The 27,286-nt window shown below is 42.0% G+C and overlaps 1 protein-coding gene across 1 annotated transcript in view; it reads left to right on the top strand.

Moving 5' to 3' along the window:
- The window catches only part of TRPC6 (transient receptor potential cation channel subfamily C member 6), a 191,509-nt gene extending 164,705 nt beyond the window's left edge, over positions 1-26,804 (top strand). Inside the window, exons 9-12 of the mRNA XM_030200228.1 lie at positions 4,622-4,825; positions 19,578-19,661; positions 21,092-21,167; positions 25,342-26,804. Coding sequence (XP_030056088.1) covers positions 4,622-4,825; positions 19,578-19,661; positions 21,092-21,167; positions 25,342-25,493 — 516 coding nt within the window. The 3' untranslated portion in view covers positions 25,494-26,804. The remainder of the gene's footprint in view (positions 1-4,621; positions 4,826-19,577; positions 19,662-21,091; positions 21,168-25,341) is intronic.
- The last annotated feature ends 482 nt before the right edge of the window (positions 26,805-27,286 follow it).

The raw sequence follows: 27,286 nt of genomic DNA, 5'->3' as shown, positions 1-27,286 counted from the left end.
CTTTATCTGTACCAAAACCTGGAATACACTTCCAAAAGACCTAAAACTGAAAGACAACTATCTAACCTTCTGACAACACCTAAAGACCCATCTGTTTAAAAAACACATCCCCAATGAACCAGCCTTAACCATCCAGCGGACCAATCAGATCAACCCATAAACCAGAGAGTGGGAACAGAAAATGGCACAAGCTCACAACGACCAACCGGGACCGAAACACTTAACACACCTTCCAAAATTTACAACCCAACCCACCCTACGAACTTACTGTCCTCTGGAACAGCAACCCGGCCTGATCAATGATTTAATCCTATTCGATTATGTTACTCTCTAACAATGAAGCGTATAAACCACAGCGATTCTCCTAAGGTCTTAACCTGGCTCAATACCTCCGCGAGAGATCTCTACAAACTCTCGCTGTTTTTTTTTTTTTTTTTGGTTACATTTGTACCCTGCGCTTTCCCACTCATAACAGGTTCAATGTGGCTTACATATTGTATACAGGTACATAGTTGTACCTGGGGCAATGGAGGGTTAAGTGACTTGCCCAGAGTCACAAGGAGCTGCCTGTGCCTGCAGTGGGAATCGAACCCACTTCCCCAGGACCAAAGTCCACCACTCTAACCATTAGGCCACTTCTCCACTCTCTACTCGATTCCTAGTAGCCACCCCACTGTTCCATATAAGTCGCATTGAATCTACCATTAGGTGGGATAATGCAGGATACAAATGCACAGAGCTGTAGCGAGGGCAGCTGACACTCGGGGTGGGTCACCGCTGTGCACCCCCCCCCCCAGGTGCAGCACAGCACCCCCCCTTGGCGCCCCCCCCCCTCCGGAGCGCACCCTCCCCCCCCCCCCCCCCGGAGCACATTCTTAATTGACAAAGAAACTAAGAAATGAGGGGCGGGCGGGCCGATCCGTCCCGAGTTCACGTCGCTGGGAGCTGCGTCGGCTCCGTTGGTTCCTTGCTCTCTCTGCCCCGGAACAGGAAGTAACCTGTTCCGGGGCAGAGGGAGCAAGGAACCAATGGAGCTGACACCCCTCCAGCAGCGTGCACCCGGGGCGGACCGCCCCACCTTCCTACGCCACTGCAAATGCAATAAATAAATAAATAAAAGACCCCCTAAGGGAGAGAGAGAGAGCCTGTTGAACCAAATTGCTTCAGTTTTGGAGATTGGCTTCATATGCATTGTTTAGTACTACAATCAACTCACCATACACTGATTTGGGAATGAAAGCTATGTAGTCACAGGATCACATGAATAGAAAATTTGGATGCCATCAGTATAGGACAGAATTTCTCTACCCAGTCTGATTTTCATGATAGCCACAATGAATATGCATGAGATAAATGTGCATGCACTGCCTCCTATGTATGCAAATCTATCTGATGCATTTTCTGAAAACCTGACCGGGTTCAGAACCCCTAGCAAAGGAATATGTGCTGCATCCTGGCAACTGGATCAGGGATAACAGAAGAGCTACAAAAACATTGAAAACAGATGGAGCTAATAGGGAGCCCCGTGGGACACCACAGACATAGCAAATATCCACTGAAAAAGACACCACCTGAATAAACCCTGAAAAAACAATCATTTAATAAGATGAGAACCATTTCAACACAGTTTCTGCTGATTCCAATGGACCTATACATAGGTATAATAATATTTTCAGTTTTGTTCTTTATTCCTTTTTTGAACAGTCTCAACATTATATTTGCTTTTTTAGTAGCTGTTGCATACTGATCTGAAAATGTCAACAAATTTTCCACAATGAATCCAAGTTCTTTTTCTGGGGTGGTGACTTCTAACTCAGAGTTCAGCATTTTGTATCTATCATTGGATTATTTTTCCCTATAGGGTCCTTTTACTAAACTGCAGTAAAAAGTGACCTGCAGTAGTGCGAGCTCGTGTTTTGGGCGCACACTGGGCCATTTTTTTTTACCAGGCCTTGGAAAAAGGTCAGAAAATGAATGTGTGCTAAAATTGAAACCAGCATTTGTCTATTTTGGCTTGAGACCTTACGACCACCCATTGACCTAGCAGTAAGGTCTCACGTGCTACCCGCGTGGTAAGCATGCAGCATGAGCCAACTGCTGTTTACCGCTGGGTAAGTGGCCCGCAGTAGAAAATAGAAAGTTTATTTTCTAATGCTGGATTACACACACACCAAATTCAGAATTACCACCAGGCACATGCACTAGCTAGCCGGTGGTGCCGATTTCACACATGCTGTACGTACATAGGCCCTCCCATGCCTTTGAAAAAGGGCTCCTGTGTGCATTAGCTTGCCTTTGTCCACATTAAATTCCATCTGACATTTAGATGCCCTGTCTCCTAATATCACAAGAGGTTTCTGCAGATCCTCACAATTATTTGCCATTTCAATAACTTTGAATATTTTTGTGTCATTGGCCAATTTGATCACTTTATATCATTCCTATCTTCAGATTATGTATTAATATTAAACAGCACAGGTCCTAGTACAGATCATTGTGGCACTCCATCACTAACCCTTTCCCATGTAGATAGCCGATAATTTAGGCCTACTCTCTGTTTCCCGCTGAATATTGCTGGTTAGTGCTTAGCGGCGCATCACCAGCTAAGTTTTCCAGTCAAATTAGGCCGCCAAAATAGTGGGACAATCTTTGGCCAGTTCAGCAGTGCACTCAGATATACAATGTTGGTCACCAGAAATAGCCTGGCATTAAATATCTGGGCTCAGTGTTGTCCGCGGGAGGCGGCCCGGCTACCTCTCTCGGTCCGAATATCGGCCCCGTGTATTCCTGCATGTAATTCAGAATATGCTTTATGTCAGCAGTTCCTGGAATTGTATATGTCGCAATCTGGATATATTGGTGCCGATTTCAACATTCTATCTAAAATAGAACTGTACATCTTAAGAAAAGATTCTTTCTTTTGGGGGAAGAGCCAATTATTATGCCTGTCTTGCTTCTTGCTCTTGTCTGCAATGCATGGAGCGTCCTGTGCTGAATAATATTGAAAACTGTAGGATTCTCATTTTCTTTGGAATGTCAGTCTCATCAAATAGATTTCTTCTCAGTTAATTGGAGTTATGCTGCTATTGGATGCTCCTATTGTTGACCAAAATTTTGTCATCTTTCTGTACCTTCACTCCCGACTCGTCCCTTTTTTTTTCATTCTCTGCTGCTGTTGGAGTTGATTACAGTAACCTTTGCAAATTACAATGTCATTTCATATTATTTGAAAGAGAAGGTCTCATAATGACTGAAACCAAGAATGTAAGGGAATGTGAATATAGTGCTATTTCTTATAGTACACTAGATAACAACACTTCATTTTCACAACCAAACCAAGCCGCTCTGCGCTACTACCGGAAGTCGCTAAAGCAATTAACCCCAATTTCCTTTTAATTAAATTTTTTAACAAAATTACTTTCTGAGGAGAACAAACAGCAACCTCCCACACCACCACCACACAAATCTAAAGAATGTCGTCAAAACTTCACCCTCACAATTGGCTGTAGACCCGCCAATTACTTCCTCCTTTCCTTGCGACCTTCCCCAGGTGAACTATTGAAAGGTGGGAGGTAGACACACATGCCCATGTAGTTCTACCCTGGCTGATTCTGGGGATCTTTTCTTATCTTCAAATGATGTTGTCCTGGTCAACGTGAAAATTCAGTGCTGCTGGAAAAGATTAAAATAAGTTGCCATAGTAGTTCAGAGTCGTTTCTCAATTGTTGCTAAATAGCTGCCGCATTCATTGTTTTTAGTAACTGATTGTTAATCTACTATTATGTTCTACTATTATCATGTTACCCAAGACCATTCTGTAATACCAAAAGTATATTTTCTTATGTATTTCCACTATTCATGATATATTGTAAGCCACATTGAGCCTGCAAAGAGGTGGGAAAATGTGGGATACAAATGCAATAAATAAATAAATCAAGGCTGCTTCAGGGGACAATCATTCAAAAAACCCCACAGCATAACGAACAGCACACATGGTGGTGAAAAAAGGAATTGCACTATAGATCCCAAGTTGGTGTGGAGCCCACTGTTTGCTGCTGAGATCCCTTTTCTCCATTTGAAGCCTGAATGAGACTGTTTTCTGGTGAATTTTCACTGATGTGGAGATGTTTTCATAGTGCTAATATTTGATAAGGATAATAACCATCAGGCTTTTACTAAGCTGCAGCAAAAACTGGCCTTGGTGTGCACTTGTGTGGGTGTTTCCCAATTGCTAAGGCAATTTTAATACAGCAGTAAAATGTCAAGCTTTCCATTTTTTGTATTAATGGCCATGCGCTATTGTCATTAGTGTGTGACCATTAAATTACCATGTTAGCCCTTTCCATCACCTATTTTGTAGGTGGTAATGGCTTACGCAGTAATCTCCTGCACTAACCAGTTTTTATGAGGTAATGCAGATATGCTAACTGACTAGCACAGGAATGCCCACTCTCCACCCCTGACACGCCCCTCCTAAAAAAAACAATATAAAAAATTGTTATTAGTACACACCAATTTGGCAGTTTCTGCAGGATGTATGAGCGCGTCTTGCAGTACACCATTTTAAGCTTAGTAAAAGTACCTCTTAATTACTAACCTATATATATGTTTTGTTTTCTAGGATGATTCTGATGTAGAATGGAAGTTTGCCAGAGCCAAATTGTGGTTTTCCTACTTTGAGGAGGGAAGAACACTTCCAGTACCCTTTAACTTAGTACCAAGTCCTAAATCTTTAATTTGCATCTTACTGAAAATAAAAGCTTTTATTTTGAAACTCTTTGCATGCAATCAAAAAGGTTTTCAAGAAGACTCAGAGATGAATAAGGTAACTCACTTTTGCAATTAATAATTCAGTGTTTAACTTGAAAGAATACTTTCACATTCTGTCTACTCACACTGACAACTTTAACATACACTGTAGTAATGTGGATTGTATAATCTGGTCATTACTTTTATTTGACATATACAAACTTCTAATGCCACATTTTTACTGGATTGCTGTAGATAATAGCTTGTTCCTTTATTGTGTGGAAAACATGAACAGATGTACCAAGAAACATAGCTCTTTTCAAGCACAGAAAACAAGCATTTTCCTACTGAAAATATTTAAGAGGCCTTCACAAAACCATAACAATAAACTAGAGCAAATTAGGAATGAGGTCATATGGTCATAGATAGTGGTCTTCAGGATTGCAGGATTACCATAACCCTGACAATCTTTTATTGATAGTGGTAATAATATTGCTGCTATCCCACAAGAGTCTACTTTGGTATCTTTTAGTGCATTTTTAATAAACACCCACACATATACACATACAAAGACACACACAAAAGAACATTATCTCCTGGAATTTATATACGCCACCCAAATTTGCCAGCAGAATTTTATCAAAAGGAATGTAGATTGTGACATCATCAGTGTACATGAAGGTATTGAAGCCATTGGCCTTGAGTTTTCTGCCCAAAGGAGTCATCATAACATTGAGCAGTATAGGTGAAATTGAGGAGCCCTGATGACCGCCACAGTTAGGGGACTAAAATGAAGAGATATATCCAGATTGTTTTACTTGGTAGCATCTAGATTTCAGAAAACTATTAAATCAGTATAGGACATCTCCACAGATCCCTAAATGATCTCATAGATTTAATAATATGTTATGATCAACTACATCGAAGGCACTTGACATGTTGAATTGAAGGATTATTATTTTTATACCCATGCTTAATTCTCTTCTGAAGTTTGCTAAGAGAGTAGTTAGTACTGTTTCTGCCCTATAAGATGGTCTAAAGCCTGATTGTGAGCTACGCAAAATTGAGAAGGTGTGAAGATAATCCATGAGTTGGTATGCAATAATGCCTTCCCTCACTTCGACTAGTAACGGGATTGAGGCTACTGGTCTATAATTAGTGACTTCATTCCTACTGATCTGAATATTTTTTGGAATAGGGGTTAAAATAATGTTGCCTTTCTCTACAAGGAATAGCCCTTACTTTAGGGACTGTATCCTAACATAGGACCTGGTCTACTTGGTATTTCTCATTTTGAAACAATAATGTCTACCTTAGAAATTTACTTCTAAACCCATTAGAATAATAATGAGTAAAGATTATTATGTAGATCAATAAATAGTTCTGAACACTGGTAAATTATGCTCTTTGTGTGATTCTCATGAGGCAGCTATATCATCCATTGCTAATTGTTTAATTTTCAGCATTTTGGGGATAATTCTTTGAGAAAGGTGCTAGCATTTGCTTGCCAGTTAACAAGCTTAGATAGCAGTTATGTGCGTATGTGTGCACAACTGCACATAAGCACAAAAATTCCACCTAAATGATATTCTCTACATACTCACTTAACTTACATGGAGGGGCATAATCGAGCGGCGCCGGCCAAATCGATGGGCGGCCATATTCAGGGCTGGCTCCGTGAAGGGGCGGAACCAAGCGTATTTTTGAAATACGCTTGGTGCCGGCCAAATCGCTCGCCGGGGTTACATGAGATGGCCGACTCCGATTTTCAGCCATAATGGAAACCGGACCCAGCCATCTCAAACCCGGTGAAATGTAAGGCATTTGGGTGTGGGAGGAGCCAGCATTTCTAGTGCACTGACCCCCCTGACATGCCAGGACACCAACTGGGCACCCTAGGGGGCACTTTAAAAAAATTCCAGGTGCATAGCATCCTTCCCTTGGGTGCTGAGCCCCCCAAATCCCCCCCCCCCCACAAAACCCACTGGCCACAACTCTACAGCATTACCATAGCCCTAAGGGCTGAAGGGGGGCACCTACATGTGGGTACAGTGAGCTTTGGGGGGTTTTGGAGGGCTCCCATTTACCACCAGAAGTGGAACAGTTAGGGGGGGATGGGCCTGGGTCCTCCTGCCTGAAGTGCACTGCACCCACTACAAACTGCTCCAGGGACCTGCATATTGCTGTCAGGGAGCTGGGTATGACATTTGAGGCTGGCATAAAGGCTGGCAAAAAAAGTTTTTAAAGTTGTTGTTTTGAGGGTGGGAGGGGGTTAGTGACCACTGGGGGAGTCAGGGGAGGTCATCCCCGATTCCCTCCGGTGGTCATCTGGTCAGTTGGGGCCCTTTTTAGGGACTTGGACCTGAAAAAAAAGGGTCCAAATAAAGCGGACCAAATTCTCGTGATGGCCGGCTTTCTTTTTTCCATTATCGGGCGAAGCCGGCCATCTCAATGCATGCCCCGTCCTGCCTTCGCTACCATGCCGACACTCCCCCTTTGAACTTTCGCCGGCCTCGCGACGCAGCACAGTTTAAGCCAGCCAAAATTGGTTTTCGATTATGCCGATTTGGCCGGATTCAGGAGATCGACGCCCTTCTCCCGATTTGTGTCGGAAGATGGGTGGCGATCTGTTTCGAAAATAAGCTGGATAGGCTCCTTTTACGAAGCTGTGGTAGAAAGTGGCCTTAGCGCACCCTTTTGCGGGTTTTTTCTGGTGCACAAAGGCTGTTTTTACTGCAGCCAGAAAATGGCCAATTTTCCATTTTCTGAATTAATGGCTATGTGCTAATGTTTATTTGTTTATATATTTGTTCTTGTATCCCACTATTTCCAAAAAAAAGTTTTGGTTCAAAGTGGCTTACTTGTAGCTGTTAGGTGATCATTACAGTGATGTATAGGAGGAGATTCTACATATGGCGCCTAAAAAATGGTGCCGACTAAGCGTATTCTATAATTGGCACCTAGATTTAGGCACCGATTATAGAATAAGCTTAGTTGATATTTCAGTGCCTAAATCTGTGTGCATCCATTTAAACCAACTAAAACATGATGTAAATCTCGGTGCGTAGATTTAGGTGCACTGGGCCATGATCTATAGCTAGGCACCAAAATTTCAGAATGCCCATGAAATGCCGATTTCCCCACCCATTACCATGCCCCTTTTTGACTGCACGCATTAGAAATTTGGTGCAGATCATTACAGAATACACTTAGTGAGTTGTGCGCCTAAATTGCACGCAGCTGTTTACTGCTTGACCACTTACCAACATCCATTGACCTAGCGGTAAGGGTTCACTCGTATACTACATGCGCGGTACTCATGCATTGCGTGCCAATGTGTCCGAGCTGCCACTTACCGCCGGGAATGCCCCCCCCCCCCATGGTAGAAAATAGAAAATTATTTGGTATTGTAGCGTTTTTAGCAGGTGCTAAGCATTAGTGCTCGCTAACCGTGTAGATGCCTATAATATTCCTATGGGTGTCTACACGGTTAGCGTATGCTAATTTTTAGCACGCGCTGAAAATGCTAGCACACCTTAGTAAATAGGGCCCTTTGTTTTGTACTTATGGCAATGGAGGATTAAGTGACTGGTTAAATACAGATATTTTCTCTGTTTGTGGTGGACTCACAAACTAAGTTTTGTACATAAGAACATAAGAATAGCCATACTGTGTCAGACGCATGCTGTTTCCAACAGTGGCCAATCCAGGTCACAAGTACCTGGCAGAAATGCAAATCATAGCAACACTCTATGCTAAAAATCCCAGGGCAAGCTGCTTCCCCATGTCTCTCTCAATAGCAGACTATGGAATTTTCCTCCAGGAATTTGTCCAAACCTTTTTTAAAACCCAGATACACTACCCACTGTTACTGCATCCTCAGGCAAAGAGTTCCAGAGCTTAACTATTTGTTGAGTGAAAAAATATTTCCTCCTATTTGTTTTTAAAGTATTTCCATGTAACTTCCTTGAGTGTCCCCTAGTCATTGCACTTTTTACACCACTCAGGATTTTGTAGAGTTAAAGGGAGCTGCAGTGGGGATGAACTTTGTACTAAGTGCATCAGAACTGTGTACTAGCAACTGTACTACGAAATATTTCAGATTGGCAATTAGTTACACAGTGTTTGTATCTTTTAAATGTTATTACTGACATCAGCATTATAGATTTGTTATAGCCATGGAATGTGAAGTTCATTTCTAAAAAATGAACAACTCTTCCAGTTCAATGCGTTTTTAAATAATTATCAATAAAATCAATTTGATACCCAGTGAGCTGACAATGAGTACAGTGTTTACAGGGCTCATGCAACTCTGAGTGGGAACATAGTCTGGAATATAAATTTTATGAAACTTCGCATCCAAGAATCCAGTGGAACACTGCTAACATTAATTTTGTGGTCACAAGAAGAAGGGCATTTTTAATGCCTCAATCAATCAACTTGCCAAAAAATGCATTTTTCTGAATTATAGCCTATTACAGAGGTTTATAAAGCATATCTACACTTCTGCTTGTTAAGAATGTTCTGATATTCTCCGTACAGAAAAAAAGATTTGTTATAAAGGCAAGAAACGTTTCACTGTACGAGGATCATTAAAATTCAATTTGATTACTGTTTTACTCGGTACATGCTGCAATAAAAACGTTCAATGTCTCTGATTTGTGATGGAGATTTTCTTTATTATTTTTCTTATTAATTAAGGGGCTCTTTTACTAAAGTGCGTGAAGCAGCAAACACGTGAATTAGTGAAAGTTAACTGCACACAAGTGCGTTTAGTGTTATCACACTGGCATGACAGTGTGCAGTAATTTGCATATTAATTGCATGCCATGTTAGGGGCAAGAACTAGATGGGCTATGGGTAGAAAATGGACGTGGACTGCACATTGCAGTTAGGCATGGTACTTATTGCACGCTATGTAGTGAGCATGGGCACTCGAATTGTGAATACTGTTCCCTCTAAAGCTGAGTGTGAGTCCTCTAACTGCATTGCTGGAAGTGGAGGTGGGGGGTGGGGGTTCAATATTGTGTTGTCAGTAGCTAGAGATGGGCAGGTTCTCTCTCCCTCACTACTGAAAATGTGATAGTGAAACAGCACCACTCACTGGCAGAACTGTAGGTGGAGGACTCACGCTCAGCTTGGAGGAAACAGTGCTTGTGAATAATCATAACTTTTTAGTGCAGTAATTGCAGAGAACATGCAGGACTCACCCCCAATAGGTTCCCACAGCCTTTGCACTTAGGTAGCAGTTCTGGAAGTGGATGCCTCCTTTTGGACATGCTGATACCATGCAGGAAGTGCCTATTCTACGGTCCGTGCTGAACCCAGATATTCAATGCCAGGCTGTTTCCAGTGACTGGCATTGACTATCCGGTTTAACTTTGGCTGGTCCGACTTTAATCAGTCAAACTGATACTTAATATTCAGCACTGGCAGGTTAAAGTCAGACCAGCCAAAGTTATTCCATCTATTGTGGTGGCCATAAACTTGGCCAGTTTGACTTTTAAAACTAGCAGATAGCCGGTTATATCGCTCAATATAACCTGCTATCTTTGAGCTGGATAACCAGCTATCTGGTGCTGAATGTCGCTGGATAGCCGCCTAAGTGCCGTTTTAGTGGCCATATTCTTCTGAATATCGGCCTCAATGTCTATTATGGTTCAAGACTTGAACCACAATAGAAATTGAGTACAATATTTGTAGTCATGCATGGTCTCTGAGATCTTTTTCCTCCATTGTACAAGTAAGGTTCATGCCTTTTTCTCACCAGAAAACCTATTTTATTTGTTATTGTTGACTGTTGGTCTTCAAAGTAAACAAACCAAAAAAAAAAAAAAAGGAAGACGAGAACCACTATAAAAACAAAGACACCAGCAAATATCAATAGTTTGTAAAGCACATTACAAATGTAGTCCAGAATGTAAAACACGTGATATACACACTCAGTTTTTAGCGTTTCTTGAAGATCCTTTTACTTAATATCCTTGTATTTATTTTTATTGAAATTTTACTTTGATTGTCCAAAAGGAGGAAAAAAGACCTCAGTTGGCTGTGACTGTCTCATACATAAACAGCTCACAGTTCTCTATCATTAGTCTTAAAAAAACCTCCAAAGACATTTTTTTATTCAAAATATAAATATGAAACTTATTGGATCTTCTGGACAGAAAAGCATATATATTGTGCGTATAAAAAATCACTTAATTCATAGCAGGAGTGGTCCTGCTATGAATTAAGTTAAGTGATTTCTTATATGCACAAGTGACTACTGGGGGAGTAAGGTGGGGTCTTGATCATTTAGGGCACCTTTTTGTGACTTAGTCATGATTGAAACAGGTCTAGACCAAAACATCTGACTTTTAGCCCTGGAGGTTCTTGCTTTATTCCATTATAGTAGAAAAAAATGTCCATGTTTTGGAAATGTCCAAATCCTGCCCCCTACAAAACCCCCCTTGTGATTTGGATTCACTGTATATGAACTGTGTAGAACAATGTCTTAAAATGGGTTTTGAAAATAGTGATGTGGACGTTTTAGCAAAAAAAAAAAAAAAAAAAAGAAACCCTCCATCTTTTGCTTTGTGCTGCTTTTTGGATCTTTTTCTTTTTTGAAAATGAGCCCCAAAGTCTACTATTCTGCTATAGAAATGATAAGTAGTAGAAGTACTAGTCTCACCGAAGTGGTAAGCAAAATGGCAAAGCCCAGGTGTATGCACCCTTTCTTCAAGCTCCGAGTCTCCACCCAATATCTCACTCCTCTGTTTCCCAGTTGCCCTGCCTGCTTATACTCTCTTCCCCGCCCACTTTCTTAACCCTTTCCATTCCCCCTAGCTCACACCTCATGGCTGTTTTCTTCCCCCCCCCCCCCCGTATCTTTTTTCAGCCCCACCCATCTTACGTCTCCCCTTATTCTCTTCCCCTGGCCTTGATGCCAGTTGCTGCCTGATTGTGACTGACCACCGTATTCGGTTGTAGTCAGCACCTATTCCATCTCATTGACTTTCTATAGCAAGAACTTGCACAGCTGTGTCAGATGTCTTACTCGGAAATGGCAAAATATATATTTGTTTTGGAATTTCTATAATATTTTAAGCACTAAAAGAGTCTGTTTTCAAACTGTGTTCTATTTTGTATCTAGAATAGAGAATGACATGGGGACAAAGTTTTATATTTAAATCTTTTTATTAAAGTACAAAAAGGACCAATATGTTGTACAACTGTTGTTTATAAATCACAAATAGACAACAATAATAACAACCCCACCACCACCACCACCACCCTCTACCCTTCCAACCCCAACACTAGTTGACTTCTAATACCCCAAGGAATCCTAGTCCACCCTGTTAAAATGTCTAGGAGTACAAAATATAATCTGTTCTGTATGCCCTAGAGGGGAGAAATATGCCCTATGAAGCACTGTTATGATTTTCTAATCTGTGGATGAATAATAAGTAATCAACAATCTCAGGATTCAGTTTATCTCTACTGTCTTCCACAGTGCTTCCTGTAATAGAAGATGTGCTGGTAGCAGAATGTACAGCAGGGGCGTATCTGCGTGGGGCCTCAGGGGCCTGGGCCCCCTCAGATTTCGCCCTGGACCCCCCTACCGCTGCCAACCCTCCCCCTCCGTTGCTGTCGCCTACCTTCGCTGGCGGGGGACCCCAACCCCCGCCAGCCGAGGTCTGCGTCCTCCTGCCGGCTGCCTGTAAAAGAATTCCGTCAGCTGGCGGGGGACCCCCAACCCCCGCCAGCCAAGCCGAGGTCCTTTCATTTCTTCCACTAAAGCTGGCGCCGAAAGTTTCTTCTGAGTCTGACGTCGCTGCACGTTGTACGTGCAGGACGTCAGACTCAGAAGAAACTTTCGGTGCCAGCTTTAGTGGAAGAAATGAAAGGACCTCGGCTTGGCTGGCGGGGGTTGGGGGTCCCCCGCCAGCTGACGGAATTCTTTTACAGGCAGCCGGCAGCGGCAGGAGGACGCGGACCTCGGCTGGCGGGGGTTGGGGTCCCCCGCCAGCGAAGGTAGGCGACAGCAACGGCGGGGGGAGATTGGCAATGGCAGCGGCTGGGGGGAGGGGGATCGGCAATGGCGGCGGGGGGGGGGGCTATAATGTGCCCCCTCACTCTGGCCCTGGCCCCCCCTACCGCCGCAGTTCAGATACGCCCCTGATGTACAGGATCCCCCATGCAAATTTTGCTAGCTGTGACCAGCATGTTTGCTTGTTTTTCAAACAAAAAAAATCAAAATATTGTCTTCTGCATCACTCAAAGATAAATAACTGTCCAGTTCATTAATAGGTTTCAAAGTAGAAAATGACATGGGGACCAAGTTTGTCTCCATTCCCACATGCTCTGTCCTCATTCCCGCCCTGTCCCTGTGGGATCTGTCCCCATCCCCATGGTTACTGCGGGTCCCCGGCCCCATGCCATTCTCTAATCTAAATAGAGAGGTGTGGTAGCCGTGTTAGTCCACTTTTAAAGGTAATCAATAGAACTAAAAATAAAACATGGAAAAGAAAATAAGATGATACCTTTTTTATTGGACATAACTTAATACATTTCTTGATTAGCTTTCGAAGGTTGCCCATCTTCATCAGATCGGAAATAAGCAAGTGTTGGTAGATGACAGTATATATAAGTGAAACATCAAAGCATTTCAGTGACAGTCTAACAGGGTGGGGGTGGGTAGGTGAGAGACCAGGAGATATGCATGGGAACATCAAAGCATTTCAGTGACAGTCTAACAGGATGGGGGTGGATAGGTGAGAGGAGGGTGACAAACAGAGTAATACAACTTTATGGTTTATAATGGGCTAGAAAACCCAGATCCTTATTAAGTCTTCTCTGTTGGGTGTCAAAATATTCAATCATTCTGACTTCAAAGGTCTTATGTTCCTGTATTGTTTTAAAGTTACCTTTCAGGATTCTTACTATGAAATCACTGGTACAGTGTTCTGGTTTTGTAAAGTGCTGCCCCACAGGAGTGGAATCCTGGCTGGGACTGGCATTTTTCATGTGATGTCTATGTAAATGAAATCTTATCTTTAGCATCTGGCTTGTTTCTCCAATATAGCATCCTTCGTCACATTTTTTTACACTGAATGATGTATACCACATTGGAAGATGAGCATGTAAAGGATTCTTTTATGTTGAATATTTTTCCTTTGTGAATGACTGTGGGGTCCTGGGAAATATTTTGGCATAGCTTGCAGCTAGATATATTGCAAGGATGTGTGCCATTCTCTTCTTTTTGAGTCTGTGTTGGGAGCTTACTTCTGATTAGCTTGTATTTTAAGTTGGGTGGCTGTCAGAAAGCCAGCACTGGTGGGGATGGGATTATCTCTTTCAGTAATTCATCCTCCTGGAGTAGAGGCTGAAGATCTTTTATGATTTCTCTTAATTTTTCCAGCTCTGGGTTGTATGTCACTATAAGGGGGATTCTGTCTGTGGTTTTTTTTTCTTTGTACTGTAGCAGATTTTCCCTGGGTGTTTTGAGGGAGGAGGCAATATTCTTGGAGATTATTTTGGGGTTGTAGCCTTTCTGTTCGAAGGATGCAGTCAGGATTTCAAGGTGTCAGTCTCTGTTCCTTGGGTCAGAGCAGATACGGTGGTATCTTGTGACTTGGCTGTAAATAATGGATCTCTTTGTATGTGAAGGGTGGAAGCTGGAGTTGTGGAGGTAGCTGCATCAGTCTGTGGGTTTCTTGTATATAGATGTTTGTATATAGCCATCGCTGATTGAGACCGTGGTGTCCAAAAAATTGACTTTTCTGGGGAGTAGTCAATTTTGAATCTGATTGTAGGATGGTATGTATTGAAGGAATTGTAAAATTGTTTCAGAGTTTCTTCCCCCTCAGTCCAATCTAAAACTCTTCGGTGTAGAATGGTTCTCTTTGGTAAATGAAGTTGATAGCCTTATAAAATCTGAGCAGTTGCTGCCACCGAGTGGTCAAACGTTTTTCTGCATGTGCTCATAGTCTTCCACAAATCTGAACTGTAGAGCTCCATTATTTAAGAATCCCATTATTTTTCAGTGTGATTTAGAAAATTGAATATAAATCTTTACATAGCAGTAACAGCTTACCTGTAGTGATAAGACTCCTGTAGAGAAAAACTGAAATGATGCTTTGCCCAGTTTTACAGACTGATGATATTCGGTCACTGGAATTGGGATCATGTACATAAAACCTAACATTATATTCCATGGGCCTGATATTCAAACCACGGGAGGCAGCCTGCATAAGTGCCACAATTGGCGCTGACCCCAGATTTTCAATGTCAAGCTGTTTCTGGTGACCAGCATTGAATATCTGTGGGTTTTTTTTGTTTTTTTTTACTGGCTCAAACTTAATCGTCTAAGTCAATATTCAACCTTGGCTGGTTAAGTTAATACAGCCAAAGATAAGACTGCTATTTAGGTGGTCCGATTTGGCCCTGCAACTTATTGAATTCTATTCATTGCACGCATTGCAAGATGAGCTTAGGTGAGCAACAAAGTAGTAAATTTAAAATGAATCGGAGAAACTTTTTCTTCACTCAACGTGTAATTAAACTCTGGAATTCGTTGCCAGAGAATGTGGTAAAGGCAGTTAGATTTGGATGGCTACCTAAAGGAAAAGTCCATAGATCATTATTAAAATGGACAAAATCCACTGCTTGTTTCTGGGATAAGCAGCATAAAATATTTTGTACTTTTTTGGGATCTTGCCAGGTATTTGTGACCTGGGTTGGCCACTGCTGGAAACAGGATCCAGGGCTTGATGGACATTTTTGTCTGTCCCAGTATGGCAATACTTATGTAACTTACCCCTGCCATGGACTAGGCATAAGCTGTCACTCCTAAGTTTCGCTTCACCAAAGTGGCTTTGCACTATTATTCTGTAGTGGGTTAGATTTTGGCTTGATGATAAGAGTTTGACAATTTCCTCTCTAAATGAATGTCCATTCCGCTTTTTTCCAGTCTTAACCTCAACATATAATGCAGAATGCTATTCCAGATACATGCTTACAAATAATGACTTTGACAAAGGAAATGAAGCACCTGCACATTTATGGAGAACACTGCTCTGTTTCTATTATTAAAAAAAGAACACAAAAGAAAACTAAAGTGTTTTAATATATTTGGTCAGATTCCATTTTTTCTTCCTGTTTGCTTTCTGGAAAAGACTGACTTGGCAATCCTGTTGACTGTTTTGCAGTTTCCAGCAGGTAGAACCCATTCTTCTTCAGGGAAATATGCTGATTCAGACAAATTTCTTTGGATCATTGTAATTAACACATTTATATATACAAAACATATAGGAACTGTTTGCTATATTCCATGCTTCATAAACAAACTTTAGCACAGGAATACAGATCAAATTCCAACCTCACACTGTGCATATATGTATACTCTTGTGGTATTAACACAATGAATATTTGCAGATTTTTCTGTTTAAAGATTTATTTTTTATTTATTTAGGAGGAAAAAAAAGACCTCAGAAGTCTACCGTGCTTCAGTGCCACAGCACAGACCATTTTTAGCACTCAGGTGTACAGCTCAATCACTGGTCAAAAAGTGAAAAGGAAAAAGAAAAAACGAGTGACCTAGTGGTTAGGGTGGTGGACGCTGGTCCTGTGGAACTGAGTTCGATTCCCACTTCAGGCACAGGCAGGTCCTTGTGACTCTGGGCAAGTCACTTAACCCTCCATTGCCCCAGGTACAAATAAGGACCTGTATATGTAAGCCGCATTGAGCCTGCCATGAGTGGGAAAGCGTGGGGTACAAATGTAACAAAAATAAATAAAAATTGAGTGCTAAAAATTGTCTGTGTTGTGGCACTGAAGCATGGTAGACTTCTGAGGTCTTTGTTTTCCTCCTAAAAAATTAAAAAACCAAAAATTCCTTAAACAGAAAAATCTGCCAATATTCATTGTGTTAATACCACAAGAGTATACATATATGCACAGCATGAGGTTGCTAAATTCCATGCTCCATTCTTAAATTATCTGATTTAACCTCATGTCCATCTTACTGCAAAGAAGTAAGAACATAACATCAGGCCACTGTGTGCAAAAGAAATGTTCTAAGATTCTGGAAAGGAAGAGTTTTGATCATGTTCATTCTCTCAGGGGCCCTTTTACAAAGTGTTTAAAGGCATGCCAAAAAATGGCCTGTGGTAGTGTGGGCACATATATTGGACGCTCGCTGGACCATTTCTCTACCAGAAAAAATGGGGGGGGGGGGGGGGGGTTGGGCTGGGAAATGGACGTGCGGCAAAATTAAAACCAGCGCGTGCCTATTTACGGCCTGAGCCCTTAATGCCACCCATTGACTTAGCGGTAAAGGCTCACATGTTACCCACACAGTAACCGTCCAGCACGCGCGAACTGCCAATTACAGCCGAGAACGCCCCTGCGGTAGAAAATAGCAAATTATTTTCTACCACAGGTTTTTAGCACGTGCCAAACTTGGACTTACCTCCAGGCGCACGCGCTAGCTGGGCAGCAATGCCAATTTGGCATGCACTGCACGCGCATAGGCTCTTGCGTGCCATTGTAAAACGGCCCCGTAATGATTTCTGAATACAGTGAACAAATGTTTGCTAACTGAGCAGCCCTTTTATTAAACCACGTTAAGCATGCTAAAACGTGGAAAAAAAGGCTTATCACAAAATGTGTTAAAGCGTTTTATGGTAATTTGCCTGTCAGTGCACACTAATCAGACACTATTTTTAAAACGTTTTTTGAGGGGGGTGGGTGTCATGGGTGGGAAATGGCTAGCACCTTTATATTAGCTCATGCTAACTGGATAATATTAGCTTAACCTAGGAGTACTTAGCATCTCCCTCCTAAGTAGGAGATGGTACGTGCTCCTACAATAATATTTTTCCAGGTCTCACATGCTAATGAAAAAAAATTAATGCGGGACCTGAAAAAAAAAGAAGCCCTATTTTTGCACCATGTTAAGAATGGACTTAGTGCATGGGAAACTCCTACATTGAAACAGGCTGAACCCATTTCTTAACACTTTTAAGTAAAAAGGTCCCCAAGGTTGCTGTCAAACCTAGGCTGCTACCCAGCCATCCAACAGGAGTAAAGCATGTTTCCTCCTGCTATCTTCAGTTGGGGGTGAGTTTGGAGAGGTCAGGACTTAGGCATAGACCACATAAGTGCCTAAGGTTTTGTGTAGCCAGTTAAACCCTTTTGAATAGTTACCACTTTTTTTTGGGGGGGGGGGGGGCAGCAGGAAACCTGACAGACCATTTCCTATAGAAGTCATAGATTTGAAATGCTCTACAATATTAAGCTAGAAAAATAATACATGTGGAAGGGCATTTTCAATATGACTTCTAAATCCATTTTTGGACGTTTGCAGAAAACGTCCAAAATCCGGTAGTGAACATGGCCATTTTCAAACCAGAAAAAACGTTCAACTTTATATTTAAAAAAACGTCCATTTGCTAGATGTTTTTGTGCTTAGTGCATCTATCTTTTAGGACCATTTTTGTGGGGAAAAAAAGTCCAAGGGGAAAGCGCAACAAGCCATGGGGATTAATTGGGGGGGGGGGGGGGGGGGCGCATTCTAGGTAGACTGGCCACACAAACATCCCAGCAGAGCTGTGAGGCACCCTAAGGGGCACTGTAGTGGACTTCACATAAAAGGTCCCATATGGTGAGCTGTCCAAAACCCACCAAAAACCTACTGTACCCAAGTGTACACCAGGTGTCATCTGTATGTAGGTACAGTAGGCTTTTGGAGGGCTTACACATTCCACCACAAGTGTACCAGTTAGAGTGGGATATGGGCCTTGTTCTCCTTCTCTACAGTGCACTGCACCAATCACTAGGCTACACCAGGGACCTGCTTGCTGCTCAGGGGGGGCAGACTCAGGACTAATGTCAGGAAGTATTCTTTCACGGAGAGGGTGGTGGATATGTGGAATGCCCTCCTGCGGGTAGTGGTGGAGATGAAAACGGTAATAGAATTCAAACATGCGTGGGATAAACACAAAGGAATCCTGTTTAGAAGGAATGGTTCCGCTGAATCTTAGCGGAGATTGGGTGGCGACGCCAGTAATTGGGAAACAAAATGGGAGCTGGGCAGACTTCTACGGTCTATGCCCTGATTGTGACTGAATGGATAGGGATGGGCTGGAGTGTAAATTTTAAGGGGTTTCGACGTTAGCTTCAGGACTTAGTACAAGAACAGTGCTGGGTAGACTTCTACGGTCTGTGCCCTGAGAAAAGCAAGGACAACTCAAACTCGGATATACAAATAAAGTATCACATACCATGTAAATGAGTTTATCTTGTTGGGCAGACTGGATGGACCGTACAGGTCCTTATCTGCCGTCATTTACTATGTTACTAATAGGCCTGGCCATAACATCTAAAGCTGTCATAGAGGCTGGTGTTTCTTTCACATCTTGAGGGGTGTGGGAGTGGGGTAGGTGGGAAGAGATCAGTGACCACTGGCGGAGTAAGGAGGTCATGCCTTAATCCTTCCAGTGGTCATCTGGTCATTTAGGGCACCTTTTTGTGACTTTGTTGTGATTGAAATAGGTCTAGACCAAATCGTCTTTTAACCCTGAACGTTTTTGCTTTGTTCCATTATGGCAGAAAAATGTACAAGTTTTGGGAATTTCCAAATTATGCCCCTAACATGCCCCCTTGTGATTTGCATGCAGTGCAGAGAAAAATGTCTCAAATCAAAGTTGTGAAAATCACAAATTCCACTTTATGCCATTTTGAGATGTTTCTCTTTTGAAATGAGCCACTATATAGAATGAACACAAAAATGATTAGGAAAATAGTGTTTGCATTACTAATGTTGCTTAAATGTTATATTGCAGCTTGGCCAGAGCAAGCATTCAAGCATAAGGAGTTCAGAAGATGGAAATTTAAACAGCTTAAGTAATTCTCCATCAAAATATCAGGTACATTACAAGTTGCATAACAATGTTATATAGTTTAAAACATATACATAAAAATATGTAGATAGATATACACATATAGATGCATGTAGATCTGTAGCTATATGTATGTCTTATATCTACTTATCTATATAGGTATAGATAAAATACATGCACTGTACTACAGGGTTATTTTAGAAATGTCTCCATATGTAAATAGCTGCATTTTTAAACATTGATTTCAGAAAGCCACTGTTTGCACACCGTGCAGAGATTTCAACAGAGCATTGTGGAACTGCATTTGGGATTTGGTTTGGGTGTGTCCAAGGTGGAGCAAAAATTACATGTGTATTTCCCATTTTACAAAAGAAATATTTATGAGAATAAATTTTTTCCATCAGGTTTTATATCAGCTCAAAGGCATGCACAGATGTTTAAAAAGTGTTTCAGTCAGGGCTTCATACGTGGGTTATTGGAGTAATTTGCCTCAGTCCCCCATTATTTATTTCTGCTTCTAAGTTGAAAAATAAAATTGCAGCTGAACTACTTCATTGGTAGCACTTACACATTACAGATTTTAAATTGGGACAGCTACATATGGACATTCCACTACTGACACGTGGAAATTGTAACACTGCAATTTCCTTGTAGAATTGCCAATGCTTCCAAGTGGAAGAGCATAGGTTTGTGTTGCTTATTTTGTCCTTGTGTGTATTTGTATTACTGCTGCTCCAGTTGTTCATGTTGGCCAATACATGTGCATGCCTTCATATTCTTCACAGGTATTTTACAAAAAGGCTCCATGTACAAGAACTAAGGGGCCCTTTTACTAAGCCGCGTAAGCATTTGCGCACGCCCAACGTGTGCCAAAATGGAGTTATCGCCCGGTTACAGTGTGGCTCTTGTAATTTCATTTTTAGCGCGCATCTGAAAAATCATTTTTATTTTCAGACGCACGTATCGGACGCATGCCAAGTGGCATTTGATGCGCATAGGTCATTCCCACCTGGTTACCACACGAGACTTTACAGCCAGGTCAATGGCTGGCGGTAAGGTCGCAGACCCAAAATAGATGCGTGGCACTTTTGATTTTGCCACATATGCATTTTTGGCAAAAATTTTAAAAAGGCCTTTTTTTTACAGGCGTGCTGAAAAATGGATCGGCACACGCTCAAAACCCACACCTACAGTACCACAAGCCATTTTTCAGCGCACCTTAGTAAAAGGACCCCTAAGCACATCAGACCTAGGCATCCATCTCAGTGTTCTATGTAAAATGGGCTTTCACGTGTACTATTTGTAGGGTAAAGCTACATAGATTAGATTTGGTTAAGAAATTATGACTTTGCACAGGATTTGGCATTACGGAATACCACTTTGAAAGTACTGTAGGAATAAATGCACTAAAGCAAATTTAGAAATGCCAGTTTGTGTCTTTTCTTCTCTATCTCCAGAAAATAATGAAAAGACTCATTAAAAGATATGTGCTGAAAGCTCAGATAGATAAGGAGAGTGATGAGGTCAACGAAGGTGAGTTCAAGACTTTTCCTCAGTTGATGACGTCAAGTAGATGTTTAACAAATTAAGGAGCCTTTTTTACTAAACCACTTAACGTGGGACAAAGGTTTTCCTGCAAAAAGCGTTTTCTGGAAATTTGCCTGTCAATGAGCGGTATTTTTTTAAATATATTTTTGGGTGGAGCATTGTGGGCAGTGAATAGGAATGGGAGCGTTATCCAGACTAATGTAGAAGCACTTAGTGCCTCTTGAATAGGAGACGGTAAGTGCTCCTGCATTAATATTTTTGCAGGTTGTGCACACAAATGGAAAAGTTAGCAAGGGACCTGCAAAAAGAAACAAAAAGTACTATTGTAGGGCTGCTTCTTATCTTAGAGGTGGGGGGGGGGAGGGTAAGAGAAGTAATATTTTCATGTGTTTGTATATATCTCTTTAACATGATCCCCTTTTTAATTTATAAAGGGTTTCTATACATTGCAAAATGAATTTGAAGGGTGGAATGTACATAAGAACATAAGAATAGCCATACTGGGTCAGACCAATGGTCCATCTAGACCTGTATCCTGCTTCTAACAGTGGCCAGCTCAGGTCACAAGTGCCTGACAGAATCCCAAATAGTAACATGATTCATGCTACTGATCCCGGCTTTCCCCATTTCTATCTGAATAGCAGACTATGAACTTGTCCAAACCTTTTTTAAAATGTACAAACTGCTGATGCCACATCCTCTGGCAGTTAGTTCCAGAGCTGACTCCTAGGGTGGAACCCAGCATCAAATAACTATGATTTAGATTATCTTTCCCAATGTGCATCACTTTGCACTTGTCCAATTTAAAACTCATCCTGCAATTTTTCACAATCTGAATGCGTTTTAACAACTGAATAGTTTTGTGTCATCTGCAAACTTAATCACCTCACTCGTTGTTCCCATTTCCAGATCATTAATAAATATGTTAAATAGCACCAGTCCCAGTACAGATCCCTGGGGCACTCCACTATTCACCCTCCTCCACTGAGGGAACTAGCCATATAACCCTACCCTCTATTTTCTATCCATCAACCAGTTTCTAATCCACAACAGAACATTGCCTCCTATCCATGGGCGTAGTTTGACTGTTTTATTTGGGGGGGGGGGGGGGCAAAAGATGGGGCGGGGTATATTAGCATATTAATTTGCATATATATATATATATTCATTATGGTTATTTCCCAAAAAAGCCAGCTCTTTCTCACTTCCTTCCTCCCTCCCTCCCTCCATATTAGCATATTCATTTGTATATATATATATATACACAAATGAATATGCTAATATGGAGGGAGGGAGGGAGGAAGGAAGTAAGAAAGAGCTGGCTTTTTTGGGAAATAACCATAATGAATATGAACAAGATATCTCATACATATACATTATGGTTATTCCCCAAAAAGCCAGCTCTTTCTCCCTTCCTTCCTTCTTTCCTCCTTATCCAGAACTCCTTCTTCCCCACCCCCTTTCCCATACCATGCCAGTGTAGACCTTAGAAATGCATAAGCTCTATATGTAGATCCTTCAAGAGGTAGTGTGTCATAATTTAGGCTCTACACCCTTTCTGATGTTTTGGTGCCACCTCAGTAAGGCCAACACACAATCTCTCCACTGCAAAACACTATACACAAACTTGTGCAAAAACACACTCATAACCATACCAAACCATAACACATCTCCTTCCTGATTTCCCTCCCCTCCATCCATCCATTTCCAGCAACTACTACTATTACTATTTAACATTTCTAAAGCGCTACTAGGGTTACGCAGCGCTGTACAATTTAACATAGAAGGGCAGTCCCTGCTCAGAGAGCTTACAATCTAAAGGACAAATGTACAGTCAGTCGAGTAGGGGTCGTCAAAATGGGGCAGTCTAGATTTCCTGAAAGGTATAAAGGTTAGGTGCCGAAAGCAACATTGAAGAGGTGGGCTTTGAGTAAGGATTTGAAGATGGGTAGGGAGGAGGCTTGGCGTAAGGGCTCTCCATTCTCCCCTGCCCTCTCCTCCATCCACCCTATCCAGCAAAATTCTTCTCTCCCCTGCCCCCATTAATCCATCCATGTCCAGCAATTCTCCTCTCTCCCCTGCCATCCCCTACTTTCCTCTCCTGTCCAGCGCTCTTCTCTCCCCCCTCTCCTTGTCCAGTGATCTCTTCTCTTCCCTCCCCTGCCCTCCTCTCCTCTCTACTCCATGTCCAGTGATCTCTTCTCTCCCCCTCCTTTCCATGTCCAGCGCTCTTCTCTCCCCCTCCTCTCCATGTCCAGCGATCTCTTCTCTCCCCCTACCCTCCTCTCTACTCCATGTCCAGCGATCACTTCTCTCCCCTTCCTCTCCATGTCCAGCGATCTCTTCTCTCCCCCTCCTCTCCATGTCCAGTGATCTCTTCTCTCCCCCTGCCCTCCCCTCCCATCCATGTCCAGCGATTTCCCTGCCCTCCCTCAGCTCCCCAACAGCCCTCCTCTCCATTCCTTCCCCCTCCCCCCAGCGCATTTAACCTTTTTATTTTCAGTGGCAGCAACGGCAGTGAAGAAGAAAGCACTCGGGCTCGCCTCCAGCTTCTCCTTTCCCTCACACAGTGTCCCGCCTTCTGTGATGTTGCATTTCCTGTTTCCGCGAGGGCAGGACACTTTGTAAGGGAAGGGAGAAGCTGGAGGCTAGCCCAAGTGCTTTCTTCTTCACTGCCGTCGCTGCCACTGAAAATAGAAAGGTTAGACGAGCGGGGGGAGGGGGGAGGAACGGACAGGAGGGCTGTTGGTCGGGGAGCTGAGGGCGGGACGGAGGGAGAGCTGCCTGCATTGTTGCGCCAGCCCTGCGTTTGGGGGGGCAATGCCCCCTCGCCCCCCCCCCAAACTACGCCTATGCTCCTATCCCATGGGTTTTTGATTTTCTCAGGAGTCTCTTATGAGGGACTTCATCAAATATTTTCTGAAAAATTTTCTGTAGGATAAATATGTACACTCTTCATTTGTGTACATATTTATCCTACAACATATAGGAATCTTACTGTGGGGCCCATGTAGAAAGTGTGACCACAGAGTTTATTGGCCAAGCTATACAGAAATGGTTTCAGCACAGATGTTAACTTGTGTGGAAACTATTATTGCACACTGCATTAAAATACATGGCAATGTGGTCATTAACAATTCCGTGGCCATTCAATAAAAAAAGAAGATTTCTAGTCCCTCCCCCCCCGACCTGACCTCTTTTCTCCCAATAAAAAAAACCCATCCTGTTAGTCTACTGGTGCCAACCTGACCCAGAAATCACTGCCCCATTATTTCAAAACAGCAACAAAGCCTTGCCCTGGTAATCTAGTGGCTTTCCTCCCTCCTCTCCACTTTCAAAAATTTCCCTTGTGGGAACCACCTGCCTTGTGACCTCTTGCCTACGCATCCCCCCCCCCACTCCAGTTCCATCTTCAAAATGGTGATGTCCTGCCCTGTGCAGTGTGTCCTGGGATGGGGTCAATCTACTATATAAGAATTTGTGGGGGGGGGGGGGGAGTTGGGTCTTGCTCAGGGGGTGGGTCAGATTTGTCATTCGTGAAGATCCAACATTGGAAATGGAGATAGGATGCTGGGGGGGGGGGGGGGGGGGAGGGGAACAGGAGGCAGGAGTGTGCTGCCTGGCACTTGACTTTTGACACCTACGCTACTGGACTACATAGTGCATTTGCACTTACCGTCTCCTCTTGAGGTGGTGATAAGGTTGGCTGCACTATCAGCAGTTGGGACAGCTAGCGCACAGTAAAGATTTGTGCATTAGCTGTCACAGCCAGCCACAATTCCTCCCACCCCATCACACCCAGAGCTAGCCAACTCCCATGTAACACAAAGGCCCCTGTTTTAGCCCAGTAGACAGTAGTGTGGGCCTGTGCTACTGTCTACTGGTTAGCTGCTTGACATAGCTTAGTAAAAGGGCCCCTTGATTATTAATAAGAAAATGAAACCAGGGTAAAACTATTGTTTCAGTTGTTTGTCTTACTATTACAATGCACTTGGAACTTGTGATGCTTCTTTGTAATAGGATAAATTAAAGGCAACTATGTTCTCGATTTTACTATTCAAGTTGGTTTAAATAAATAGAGCTGGAGCATTAATGAAAATGATATTTTATTTTTCATATTTGGCTTTTGTTTTAATAGTATCCTTCTTGTGCTCTCTAGGTGAACTGAAAGAAATCAAACAGGATATATCAAGTCTTCGTTACGAACTTCTTGAGGAAAAATCTCAAAATACAGAAGACTTAGCAGAACTCATCAGAAAACTCGGGGAGAAACTGTTGATCGAGCCTAGACAGGAAGAAAGCAACAGATAACAAAAACATTTCTATGGAGGACAGAATCTAGTAATCCATTGCCATATTCTCTCCTGAGTGTAGACTTTGGTTTAAAGGGACACTATCACAGATGATCAAATCAGAATGCAGCAGAGTTCTGAAAGCTGAAATGTAATGGGCTCCACTGCAGTATTTTTGGAGCAGAGTTAGTAGGATGGATTTATTCCACAGCTTCCATTCACAAATTCATAATGTTGTATCAGAGACGAAAGTATAAGAAACACAGATTGATGCTAATGATAAATAAACTGGTTTGGACTGAATCCAGACGGTCTACCTGAACTGGAGGAGGAAGAAGAGTCTAGATAATAAGCCAAACTGGGAGATGATTCAAAATTGGTCTGGACAAATCCAAGCCATTCACAATTCAAACGGAATAAACCTGGGTCATGTGTGACTTGGTACATATTGACTTTTTTCGACTGCAAATAGTTGTAATTCGTATGTTCACAATGGGGCTGATTTAGAAGCTCCATAAAAATTCAAGGCTTACTTTCCATTTTTGTGAGATTATGCTTTGGGAAGTAGTTGAGCTCTTGTTCATTTACAATCCATTAGTAAGAAATTTCTTGTTCGTTGCTACAGCCTAGAACTTTATGATCTCTTGGCCATGGGCAGTGATAGACTTTTAAAGGAGCATTGATCCCAATGATTGAAGTCCACCTCTGGGGTAAACCTTCTTTGATTACTCCTCCCCCTCCCCTGAAATGAGCTGCAGTCCAGGTTTAACAATGTTTTTTAAAAAAGGTTTTCCTTACCAAGCCTGCGGTATGCCATTTTACGATGCATTAGGGATGCATTAGCATCTAATCCAGCTTAGTAAAAGGGCTCCAACATGAAGGATGCTAATCAGTCATGGTTAAGAATATATATAGTTTTTATTATATACTTATTTAAAGACCTGGGCTTCCCAAACTTGTCCTGAGTTTTCAGGGTATTCACAATCAATATGTATGGGGCCCATTTCCACATGCTCATTCTCCATTGCATGTGCACTTCTCTCATGCATATTCATTGTAGAGATCCTGGAAACCTAACTGGGTGTGGGGTCTACAGAGCAGGTTTAGGAATACATTGGTAAGACTACTGAGTTAAATTAAAGAAAAGAGGATCAATATTTTTCAACATGTAAACTGTTCAGTACATGTGTAGACACCAAATATTCAATCTGGTTTGAGTTCAAGAGGATTTTCACTGATTTGATATAGAAATATATTAGACTTTCCCCATAGAGTTTGGGAAATATATATATTTTTTATATAGTACAAAGTGACTCCAAAATGTTTTAGTTTCAAGGCAATTCTATATAAATGGGTTTCTAGAAGTGCATGCCAGTTGGGCACATCATTAGTACCAATTTGGCAGTATATATATATATATATATATATATATATATATATATATATATATATATATATATATATATATGTCATATTTCTATAAGGTAGTACCAAAGTGCTACAGCATGTAACTGCAAGAGGGCCGTACATATGGGTGGAGCATTGGCAAACCAGTAAACAACATGCAGGCCTTATAGAATACAATAAGTTGTACAGATTGATTGGTACACCTAGGTATGCCCATTTACATCAGCCATTGACCTGGTGTAACTTTCGCATAACTTTTGCATTAGTAACTTAGGCACACCTAAGTGTGGTTATAGAATTGGCATTAAGTGCATTTATTGTGGTGCCTACTTCTAGGGCCAAATTATAAAATTGTCCCCTTTGGGTTCTTGGAAAATTGGCCACTGTTGGAAACAGGATGCTGGA

The sequence above is a fragment of the Microcaecilia unicolor genome, chromosome 4 (genome assembly GCF_901765095.1).
Source record: "Microcaecilia unicolor chromosome 4, aMicUni1.1, whole genome shotgun sequence".
Taxonomy (NCBI): Eukaryota; Metazoa; Chordata; class Amphibia; order Gymnophiona; family Siphonopidae; genus Microcaecilia; species Microcaecilia unicolor.
This window is presented reverse-complemented; position numbering and strand designations above follow the sequence as displayed.